Raw genomic sequence first — 12778 nt, 5'->3', positions numbered from 1 at the left:
CATGACATCTTGAAACTTGCAGGCAAATGGATGGAATTGGAAAAAGCTATCATGAGTAAGGTAACCTAGACGCAGAAAGACAAATATAGTATGCACTCACTCTAAGAGAATATCAGCCATAAAGCAAAGGACAACCAGTCCACAACCCTAGAGAAACTAGGTATCAAAGAGGACCCTAAGAAAGACATATATGGATCACCCTGGAACGGCAAATTAGACAAGATCTCCTGAGTAAATTGAGAGCATGGTGGGAGGGGGGATAATGAAAGTGGAGGTGGGAGGGGAGAAGCGGAAGGAGAACAGGAGGGCTCTGGAAGGTTGAGTTGGGAGAAGGACAGAGAAGGAGAGGGAGAGCAAGGAAAGAGATATCTTGATTGCAGAAGCCATTCTGGGATTAGCGTGAAATTTAGCACTAGGGAAATTCCCAGGAATCCACAAAGATGACCACGGCTAAGAATCTAAGCAATAGTGGAGAGAGTGCTTGAACTGATCTTCCCCTGTAATCATACTGAGGACTACCTTAATTGACATCATAGGTCCCTCATCCAGAAAGTGACTGAAGCAGATCCAGAGATCCACAAGTAACCACTGGGCCAAACTCCTGGACTACAATTCAAGAGAGGGAGGAGTGATAATATAAACAAAGGGGTCAAGACCATGATGACTAAACCCACAGAATCAGCTGTCCCGAACTAGTGGGAGCTCACTGATTCCAAACTGACAACTGGGGAACCTGCATAGGACCAAACTAGGCCCCTTGAATGCAAATGAGAATGGTGGGGCTTGGACAGTCTGTGGGGCCACTGGCAGTGGGATCAAGATCTAACACTAGTGCATGAACTGGTTTTGTGGAGCCTGTTCTCTACGAAGAGATACTTTGCTCACCCAATACATGGTGCGGGTAGGGGAAGAGGAATGTGAATAGAGGAAGGAGGGAGAACTTGGATTGGGTTGTAAAAATAAATTAAGTAAATAAATAAAATTATGATAGGTAAATTAAAATAAATAAATAAAATTATCATAAGCAAGAAAGAAAATTAGGACTTCACACAATTTAGCTATGCAAGCACACAAACGAACAAAACCACCACAGCAAGAGAGGAAATATCTATACCTAAGAGGTGCATTATATTAAGCCAGGCACAGAAATTAAGCAGAAACAGGATAAATGTGGAGTCTCCATGCTGGTGTGCAACCCTACATGGTATACAAGACAGCCACTACAGCACAGCCCCCACGTTTGGGAAACCAATTCTTTGTTGACTTGGAGCCTGGCGTCCACGATCCCCACAAACCTTGACTTCTGGGAGCTGCATGACTTCAGGAAAGACTTCGATACAGTTGGAGTGAGCGATCACTGTGTGCATGCGCCTGCAATTCAGGATCGTTGTTGGGATGGCTTTCAGTTTATTCCCACTGATATCAAGTTCTTCAAGCTCCTCCAGTTTTGCCATTTTACTAAGAGAAATGGAGGGAAGAATTATCAGTTCACTATAAGGCAGTTTAAATGGACAGACGCAATGACAAAAAGAACTCATGACTTTAAAGATTCACTTACAATGGTCATTTTTCAATGTTGCTTTTGAATAGCAAAATGATTTATCACTTCCTTCCCTCTCACAGAACAAAAGCTTAAGTTCAACTCTTCAACTGACAATAAGAAGGAAAATGAAGGTTCTTTTCTTCTTAATTTTTTTTTTTTTTTTTGCTATGTAACTTAGTCTGAATTCCAGTGGAAATCCTACTTAAACTTAAAAAACTAACATTAATCACGACAACTGCTTTGAGCTGCGGCTGAAAGTATGACTTCTTTGTGTTGAAGATGAGTACTCAAGCGGATACAGAGAAAACTACAAAGCTCTTATTCGCTACGCCTGTCCCCAGACCCAGCCCCCGCTGACAATTACAAAGTTTATAGACAACACAATTCACCTCCTGTTCTGGAGAGCCTAAAGTCAAGATGACTGCAAAACAAACTACTCCCGTGACTTCATCATCTATGTAAATGGATCACCTCAACCTTGCTTTAGTAACATGTTTTAATGCATGTTTAATGGTTTAATTTTATATTAAAATATTTTATTTCTCAAACAACTGTAATTTAAACAATTAAACCTAGCAACTAGGGAATACTTCAAGAATCAGAGTGCCATGCTTTCTCTGTCAATCTGGAGGACAGAGCAAGTTCTTCACCATGGCAGTATCCACTCCTTGGATCCATCTACCACCCTGGTGAAAAGTGACTAAGGATGGGAGAAAATTTGTGAGTTCCTTACAGTTCCTGGCATTTTTTTCTACTCATGATTCTACTTGTTCCAATACATTTAAAAAATGCCTCAGAAAACACTATTGCTATGCAAACTCTCAATTGTTAAAGACTATTTTTCTGGTCTCGATAGAGGCACAGGCCTCATATATAATGACTAAGTTTCCTTATGAAGTCATCTCTTTTGATATCAAACACATCCACCAGGCTAATGCAGTTATACTACAAATAACAGTATAGAGTATGAAGTAGTTAATTTATGATAGCTGGAATTCATATATCATTTTAATATGCTGTTCGTTATATTTGAAAAGAAATATGAAGAAATCAATGGGTAATGAGGCAAGAAGAATGATGAATGGAATGTAAATTAGGCCCAAGAAAGGAAAAGTTTTCATTTCTCAGCACAGAAAGAAGGTAACTCGGCAATGGTTTGATTGCAGAGATATGTTCACCATCGTCTGGTTAGGGGTCTACTCTAAAGTAGACAGAGCCCAATGGGAGGAAAATCATAGCAAGATTAAGTTTACCAAGTACATAAAACTCTTTTGTATACTTCAGATGGGTGACTGACACCTGGCATGGGTAAATGGAGGCACAGTCTCAGAGTCAATGATCAGTTTTCACAGAAATCACACAGATACCATCAAAAATCAGACAAGAGGAGCCCCTTTAGGCACATTACTATCTTTGTATTCCACTGTAAAGTACAAAAATGCATAGAAGTAACAGTTTAACCATCAACAGCAAATGAGGGGGGAATGGGAATGAAAACTACATTACCAAATACTAAAGCAGTATCCAAAGTCAGTACATACATGGATCTCCTTTCCTTCTGCAAAAGCTTCAACAGACTGAAAAGCAGCACTGGGTAGCAGAAGGAATGTTATTTTGTACAGCTTTTGTGCAGCACATTTCATTTGTATTTTAATAAATAAAGCTTGCCTGAAGATCAGAAAAAAAAATAGGCACACTGGCCAGCCTTACAGACTAGGCAGCAATGACACATACCTTTAATGGCAGTCTCTCCCTTCTCTCTCTCTCTCTCTCTCCCCTCTCTCTCTCTCTTCCTCTCTCTCTCTCTCTCAATCAATCAATAAAGAAAAGCTTTCATTTGTCACTCTAGAGAAATGTATTCTTAGAAGTACTGACTACAATATCCAGCGAATAATATTCCTTGGTAAGATTTGATTGTCAATTTTTTAAAAAGAAATTTATTAATTTATATTTATTTTATGTGTAAGAACATTTGCCTGCATATATATGTGTGTGCCACATGTATGGTGCCTGTGAAGGTCAGAAGAGGGTGCTGGATCCTCTGGGACTGGAGTTATGGATGATTGTGAGCCATCATGTGGGTGCTGGAAACCTGAACTCTCTGTGAGAGCAACAGTTACCATCTCTCCAGTCCCCCATATTCCAACCCTTAAACACATTAGTATTTTTGCTTTTTATTTATCAGATAAAACTGACTAGCTAAAGAGAAGCAATGAAAAAACTGGCTATTAAGATCCTATCTTATCTGAAAACCTTAAGAACATTCTAGTTGTTTGGTTTTTGGAACTACTCATTCATACTAGAAAAGCCAGTCCAGTTGTTCTAACAGAATGTTTACTGGTTCAGCTTACACACAAGGCAGCTATAAATGAGGAAGAGCAAAGACACGCGTACATTGCCTTGAGCTCAAGACAATGAAAGGTAAAGGCAAAGCTCCTCAGAACTTTACAACTCTGTTACCTTGCTGGGAAGCTCTGAAGTCGGTTATAGGCCATGTGCAGGATCTTCAGACGTGGGTGCCCCGTTAACAAGGGCACACACTTATCGGTGAGGCTGTTGTTTGTCAAGTACAACTCCTGCAAGATACTGCTTGTCTCCTCAGAGAGTGTGGCTGGAGGCAGAGTTTCCAGTTTGTTTGCAGATGCATTCAAGAATCTCAGGCTGCAGAGACAAAATGCAGCAAAGTCCATTGATCACTCAGAAAACCCAGAAGCTACACAAGCAGGCAAAGGTAGGAGCTGGGTTTAGGAAAAGGAACAAAATATCCTGGCTTCCAGGAATTCAATTCAGGACGCATATGGAGAATCCTTGCAGCAATGAGGTTCCGAATCATCCAAAAAGAAAGAAAAAACAAAGTAGGTAAACAATGTGCCATAGCTCTGTTCTCATAAGTAGCCTTTCCAACTCAAAAGACATCAGACTATGCAGGTGAACAATTATTAGGCACGGAGCACTCGGCACAGGGTTACCAATGAAGTCTGTGGACATCTCTACCTGCCCACCGTGGGTATCTGCTATAAGGAAACACCCCATTCTCATGGTGCAAAACATCTTTGTCTGATATGCAGAGAAGTGTCAAGCCCTAAATAAGACATTCAAATCACACCTCTTCCTTCAGGCTCAGAGATCATCATGAAAGAGAGACAGAGAGACTGTAAGAGATGGGGGTGGTGGGTGTCTATAGGAAAAATGCTTTCCAGACAGAGTAGGGCAGGTGAATACATGAACTCACAGCCATTGGGACAGCACCTATCCGACTTTTGCAAGCTCAAGCCAGAAAAAAAAAAAAAACACAGCATGAAGGGGGCAGGGGGGTATAATGTCCCACCCCTAGCTGAGGAGTTGCTGGCATTTGACAGCTATTCAGAGAGGAGCACTCAGTTTTCTTTAATGGTGCGATCTGTGGTAGGCTAGCCATGTTCCAGGGCAGCCCCTTTCAAGAGTATTTGGGAAACACAAATTGGAATCCTTGGGTTAAGAGGCGGGAGAATATGAGGGTGAGAACACAGAGTTGGATGGGTTGGGAGGTGACAGTTGATCTGGAAGAAGTTGGAGAAGTGATATATTGCATCAGTTTTCAGATAATTAATAAAAATATTACTTAAAAATTCATCTTGGTTTAAACATTCAACATGGGTTCTGGACCGTTTTAACATATGTTGAGAAAGAAGAATTTTAAAAGGGAGACTATGTAATGTTAGGTACAGTTACTTTTTATCTTAGATTTTTTTTTTTAAAAAAAGAAGTCTTCTATTAGGAGCCCTCCCTAGTACTGGCACTCTAAGCTCTTGCATGATAACTTAACACTCCAGTTCTACATACACACACACACACATACACACACACATACATACCACACACACACACACATACATACATACCACACACACACACACATACCACACACACACACACACATACATACCACACACACACACACACATACATACCACACACACACACACATACCACACACACACACACACACACACACACAGAGAAAGAGAGAGAAAGAGAGAGAGAGAGAGAGAGAGAGAGAGAGAGAGAACATTTCCTCAAAATAGAAAAACATGCACTCTGTTGACATTTAAAGAAAATGAAGGGCAGGGGGTAGAAGAGGGTTGAGATGGGCCGTAGAGACCATAAATAGTCACTGGAAATTATAGCTATGTGCCACAGAGTAGAAAATGAACTGGTCTTAACTAGGAAGAAAACCAGTTTCATTACTAGAATTCTTTTATTTTTAGGTCCTATTCCTATAACCTGACTTAAATGTATCAGTTAAGAACTTCCTCTGTGTAGAATTAGAATAAATTAAAATGTAAGAATTGCATTTTTATTGCCCCTAAAATACCATGGAGTGGGGTCAACTGGGAAACCATCCGATAACTATTAAAATACAATTCTCTAGGAAATGTGCAGTTAAAGACACATAAAAGCCTGGAGAGAGAATGAATTTGTGAGTATTTGCATAGTTTTAGGCCACAAAGAGAGGAAATGTTGCCTTTTAAACCCTGGCACATCAGTGCTCATCTAGAAAGCTGCGAGAGTGATGGTAAAGGCCCTCGGCATCCCAACAGGAGGAAGACAATTACTTCCAAGGACTTCTCGTTGCCTTCAAATTGCCAGCTTTTATGGAACTCTACAATCTCTACAGAAAATTAAGAGTGGCAAAAAACCTCGTACCACACTCCTCCAAGAAATGAAGCTAAGTTAGCTGGAATTATGGGGTTAGCTCCAAATGACGGTTCTGAACTACATAGAACACAACCATACTATCTCCAAATATGTGAATTGACTTTTTATTTTTATCATGATCTCAGAAAAATTACATTCAATAGCCATTCTCTAAAATAGTCTTTCTTCAATTTGAATATTTCAGCAGAAGCTAAACTGAATTGATTTAATAGTCTAGGTGCCATTCTTCCTCCACAAGGAACAACTACTTTCAATATGCAAAATCAAAATCCTCCAGTATGGACAGCAGCTGATGTAATGACCAGCTGCATGACTCTCCCCCATCTTCAACCTGACGGATGAGCTACGTCTTCAAGCCACAATGATGTGGTGACTATTCTAAAGCCTCCAACTTACCAATTTCTGTATATTCACATACGATATTACAAAAGCAAAGAAAGGTTATGTGCTAAGAGATGTTTCAGCCATGGAGTCTCCTCAGGACATAATCATCTAATTAAAAAGAAGGTAATACAATGCTATCAGTGTTTTCATTTATCAGGTGCTTAAAGAAGCAGAGCACACTCCTCTCTTCCATCTCCGTAGATGATCTCATTATCCCAGCTACCCCTCATATTTCACAGGAGACAGAATCAAAGCTGAGAAACTCAAACCTTTTGGCAGTGTTTCAAACAGTGATGAGTGGCACTGACGGAAATTTCATCAATCTCAACAGATCATTATCCCTGACACAGTTCTCCACAATTCCAATGTTAGAAACAGTAATAAAAACCCTTTCCAAAGAACATTTCCATGAGCACCTTTCTCTAAACTGCTGGGGTCCAGCATGACCGAAAAGCCTGTGTGCACATACTTCCAACTCAATTCTTATAATCAACTTAACACACACCTCTTCTTAGCAGAAAGCCAAGGGCGCAGACACGGTTTCTGCCCAAGAGCACTTGGGAAGCCACAGTCACAGAAAGAAAGCCACTTCCTGCCTCCAGAGCTATTGTTTCATTCCTCTGCCTTGGCACGCTCTTTGCTTGGTCCTATGCTATCTTGCTTGATTTTCAGAAGCTCTCATATACCCTAAAATTCTGCAGATATCCTGTCTCTGTAGAGGAGCAGGGCTCGGTACTAAGACAGAATTACCTTGATCATGGTATCTTAGCACAGCAATAGAAAAGTAACCAAGACAAGAATGTCATTCCTTGTTCACCATCACTGGAATGAGGTTGTGTAGAGTGCTACTACGTATGGGCTGCTCCACAGTTCCTTATCAGTAGAGTCCAGCTGTGTAAAACATACAGGTTGCTCCACAGCTTATCACCACTGGGATAAATTGTGTAGAATGATATTCTGTGGAGGCCCCAAAATGTGAGCGTAGGCCACCTTGTCTGAAGGTCAGAATCTGTGCTTGCTTAAAGGTGTTGACAAAAACTGTAGCTACACACCCTGACCTAGGGTGTGGTTACTTGGTGTTTTGGACATTAAGGTGGCCCAAAGGTCAGAGAATTCAAGCATACTTCTGCTCCTTCTTTTGAAATAACCTAGGGAGTGGCTGTCTTCTGGATACTTGGTCTAGGGTGGGTTCACTGTCTAAACAACAGAATGCTCTTCTCAAGAATTAATGACATGATGTCTCAAGTATTGGGGCAAGTAACTGTTCTGATTATCCTTTGTATCATGTTAGAGCAGTCTTTTCCTTTTCCCAGTTTTGTATTGGGGTATAAAAGTGTATGGAAAATTAAACACGGTGAACTCAGAACTCAAAATTCAGCACTCAGTATTCCCTGAGGTGTCATCCTGATACTATCCTATGACTCTCTGATTCTTTCTTATGTCTGTTCCATCTAGCTAACATTTCTAATCTTCTCACCCCTACCCTGAATGTATAAACCTGCTGTGGCTAGGACTGTAGCAGAAGTCACCCCAAAAAGGTGGCTCACGACAGTACTCCTCCATGGTTTATCATGACAAGAATGAGGTTGTGCATTTTTGGCAGAGACCAGCAGTTATACCATTCTCCATGCACCATAAGAAGGAACATAGGCCAACGTCTTAACTACTGTTAACTCAACATTTACTCAGATTATTTGGTATTACCAATTATAGTCAATTAAACTTCCATTTTCCCCACTTTGTAGCCAATAAATTTGTGGGGAGATAAGAATTTCAATATCCTATTTATCAACATAATTTTAAAATTTTATTTATTTATTCATTTTTATGCGTACTGATATTTTCTGTTCTATGCATGTAGAATCAGAACACTGCTTGCAGGAATTGGCTCTGCTGTCTTGCCATTTGGGTCCCAGGTACCAACTCAGGTCATCATCTTGTTGGCTCTTGTTTATTATCTTTGGCTTTTAACAATTATTTTTTTCAGTAATGTTAGCTAAACTCTGTATGACTCCTTTTACTTATAGTTTGTGATTTAGAATTAAACTGTAAGGAGAATTCTTACTTATTTACTCAATTTTTTACTTTGTGTTAATAACAATTTACAGAAATTTATTTTTATCCTATTGGGAATAATTTGTTACTCTCATTTTGCATGTACTACTAAAGCTGTCCCAGATACAACATGTTTTCTGACAAAATTTTGTGATGCACAGTTAGTAAAAACTCAGAGAGAGAGAGAGAGAGAGAGAGAGAAAGAGAGAGAGAGAGAGAGAGAGAGAGAGAGAGAGAGAGAGAGAGAGAGAGAGAGAAATTAGGGTTCAACCTGAAGGTCGAAAAAGTAAAACAGTCAGCCACTGGCTCTTTCCTCTATCTCAGTCCAAAATGGTGATCCTGCATCCAAGATCTCCGAATGAGACCGAGAGTGAGAGCTGTCTCCTCTAGTCTTATAATTCTCTCTAGGGCTGGGATAGGCATGCACTGCCTGGTTTCTCTGGCAACTAAGGTGGCTGCTGGGATTAAAGGTGTATGTTATCACTGCCTGGTCTGTAAGGCTGACCAGTGGGGCTGTTTTATTCTCTGAACTTCAGGCAAGTTTTATGTATTAAAATAGAAATGAAATAACACTATACTTCTGAGTTCACCTTGTATTTAGTCAGCTCTAGTGCTAGAATCAATACTGGTTTGCTTCTATGAACTTCAGAATGTTTTGATTTTTCTTTGTATAACTTTTAAACATTTCTTAAGTTTATTTTAAGCATCCTATATTTTTTGATGCTATTTTAAATGGGGGTTTGCAATCAAAATACAGTCTCCCACTGGCTATTGCTTGTATATAAGAAGCCTCTTAATATGAATGTCATATCCTGCTACCCTATCTGACTGAAATGCTTGATACTGAGTTATTTATTACCAACTCTAGAGTTTTTAGGTACGCTACTGTGTGTGTATGTGTGTGATGTGATATTTGGTTTCAGACCATTACACACAGACACACATTTCTCTTCTATAGAATTTTAGAGGAAAGTGGTTTTGTTCCAACAGTTACCTTGTACTTATACATTGTTACTAAATTATTCCCCACTCCCACCCTGGTGTGTGTGTGTGTGTGTGTGTGTGTGTGTGTGTGTGTGTGTGTGTGTGTGTGTACCTGCCAGCTTGTGCATGCACGCATACATGAAAGCAAGAAGTCAATGCTAAACTAGGTGTCTTCCTCAATCACTCTCCACCTGAGCTTTTGTGGCAGGTTTCTCACCGAACCAAGAGCTCGGTATCCAGTTAAATTAGCTGTCTGCCCCTAGCAGTTGGGCTACAGGCACAAGCTACCCTCCTGGCTTTCTATCTGTGGGGCTGGCGATCTGCAGGTCCTCATGCTTGTGATTTTTATATGACAACTTATTAATTTATCAGTTTTCTACTCTAAAACCTTCAGTTTGCTTCCATAAAATATTCTTTGGATTACAATTCTAAAAGTTAGTTCTGTCAATGATTTGTATTGTTGCTCTTCAAGGATTTAAACATAAGCCACTCCTTTCTTTTTGTTCTTTGTTCCATTCCCACTAACTTACCATTAACTTCTAAGTTCTTCTTTATTGCATTTTTAATTTTCTCATCTAAGTTTCTGTTTGTTGCTACATTATTACTTTGCATTAATATTTTGGGGAGTCTGATGACTATGTAAATATGTGCCTTTTAAAATTCCTTTATCTTTTTTAAAATACAGTCCTGAAAAGATTTACTTTTCTGAATCTAAATTTAACTATTAGATCTCAGAGCTGATCACTGAGATTATTCCAGGTACCTAATTAGTAGATTTCACAAATATACTTTAAGATCTTTTTGTGTGTTATAAAAAGTGCATTGAACTTTAAATATTTGTAAGTTCATTTCATCCCACTATTTTCTCCATTCTTCAAGAGCTCAATATGTAAACTCTGCTCCTTTGGGGCCAGTTTTCCACTTCCCCTATTTATCTCTAACCCTGTTATTTCTTCATTACACTTTCACTTTTCTGCCTTTCTTTCATGTCTCTTTTTGAGCGTTTATTTGAAAGCGTCATCTTTAACCACCTGGTGATGTGCTGCTCATTTATAAAGTGATTGTGCTCTTTTCCATGTTTATGAGTTCAATGACATTTTCCATGTTTGTTCGTAACTTCCCAATTTTTTCTTTTTTTATAACCTCAAATGCTCACGAGCATATTTAATTCTGCTTGGAATGCTGCCTTAAATTTGCATCTTAACAATAACTTAAGGGAGGATGTGTGTTCTTTTTGTTTTTTTTCTTAGGCACTGTTTATGGATATGTTCGCCATTTCCCTGTTGATTTTCATGACATCTGGTTATTTATAATGGTCTCTTAAGGATTTTAAAATTACGTGTATATGTGCACAGTTTTATTGCAGTGCCTGTGGAGACCAGAAGGTGTCAGATTCCCAGAGTTGAAGTTATAGGCAACTGTGGGGAACCTAGGTGCTTGGGTCCTCTGTATGGGTGGGTAGAAAGCCATCTTAAGCACTCAGTCTCTCTCTACCCTGTTAATAAGATCCTAAGTCACTGGGACTATGTGCTATCCTAAGCAATTTTGTTTGGACTGAGAACAGATGGATGTTGTGTCCTCTAACTTTCTGTTCATAGATCTTTGAATTCTTGGTCCTGTTTCCCTTCCCTTTTACCAACTGTGTTAGTTAGGGTTTCTGTTGCTGCAACAAATCACCACGTACATAAAAATCTGTTGCTGTTCATCACTGAAGGAAGTCAGGACAGGAACTCAAACATGGCAAGAACACAGAGGCAGGAGTTGATGCAGAAGCTATGGAGAGGAGCTGCTTACTGGCTTGCTTCCCATGGTTTGCTCAGCCCATATTTTTACAGAGTTCAGGACCAGCAGCCCAGGGATGGCACCACTTACCATGGGCTGGGACCTCCCCCACTGACCACTAAATGAAAAATACTTTACAGCTGGATCTCAAGGAGGCATTTCCTTAGCTGAGGCTCCATCTTATGATTCTACAGTGTGTGTCCAGTCGACACACAAGACCAGCCTGTACAACTAACCCCTCGTTAATCTGACACATAAACACATCACTATTAAGCCACAATTCTTTCTTACTCATCCCCATGATCTTAAATAATTTTAAAAGTCCACAGTTTTTACAAATTCAAACATATAAAACATTAGTTCCTTTCAAATAGTCAAAGTCTTTTAAAATTCAAGTCACTCAACTGTGGGCTCCAGTAAAATATGCTTTTACTTCAAGAGGGAAGAATCAGGGCAGTCGCAATCAAAGCAAACAAAATTTCAACTGTCCAGTATTTGGGATCCACTCACAGTCTTCTGGATTCCTCCAAAGGGCTTGGGTCGCTTCTCCAGCTCTACCCTGTGCAGTATACACAGCTTATCTTTTAGGCTCAGCTGGCTTCCCTCCTATTGCTGCTGCTATTCTTGGTGGTCACCCCATGGTACTGGCATCTCCAAAACGTTGAGGTCCCTTACTGCAACTGGACTGTGCTTTCACCAGTAGCCTCTCATAGGCTCTCCTTATGGTGCCAAGTCTCAACCTCTTTGCATGACCCCTTCAGCCCTGGGTCTTCAACTGCTACTGAGGCTGCACCTTTACTAAAGGCTTTCCCTGGTCTCTCACAATGCTAAGCCTCGGTTGCTCTCCATGACCCCTTCATGCCTTCAAATCCAGAATCAACTAAGTGAAACTTATACATTAAAAAGTCCAGCTGCCAGCACGAGGTACAAGCGTGGCTGCCTCTGGAACACAGATTCTCTACGCTCTCAGGAAACACTTCGCAGAATATTTCACCTCAATGATGCTGGTCTCTTCTTAATCACTTAATTTCTTAGCTCTTGCTGACTAGCATCAAGTATCCCAACAAAGCAAAATTTTTGCTTTGGTAGTTCTGATATCTTGTTAATCAGTTGATTCTTCAGCCTCAGCTAACAAGAACTACAGGATCTTAATCCAAAATAATAAATGGCCCTGATAGTCTTTAATATTCCGTCTGAAACTTTACAAACCAGGCCTCCATCTTCTGCACTTCTCTCAATATTCTTATCTTCCAAGTTCCCACAGAATGGCTTTTCTAGCCCTAAGTTCCAAAGTCCTTCCACAATTCTCCCTAAAACATGGAGAGGTCTGTC

At 40.0% G+C, this 12778-nt stretch overlaps 1 protein-coding gene across 1 annotated transcript in view; it reads right to left on the bottom strand.

The window, feature by feature from the left end:
• The window catches only part of Phlpp1 (PH domain and leucine rich repeat protein phosphatase 1), a 204539-nt gene that overhangs the window by 32694 nt on the left and 159067 nt on the right, over positions 1-12778 (bottom strand). Inside the window, exons 11-12 of the mRNA XM_048443747.3 lie at positions 4004-4204; positions 1296-1458 (exon numbers count right to left, since the gene is read on the bottom strand). Of these exons, the coding sequence (XP_048299704.3) occupies positions 1296-1458; positions 4004-4204 (364 nt within the window). The remainder of the gene's footprint in view (positions 1-1295; positions 1459-4003; positions 4205-12778) is intronic.

The sequence above is a fragment of the Myodes glareolus genome, chromosome 5 (genome assembly GCF_982192425.1).
Source record: "Myodes glareolus chromosome 5, mMyoGla1.1, whole genome shotgun sequence".
NCBI lineage: Eukaryota > Metazoa > Chordata > Mammalia > Rodentia > Cricetidae > Myodes > Myodes glareolus.
This window is presented reverse-complemented; position numbering and strand designations above follow the sequence as displayed.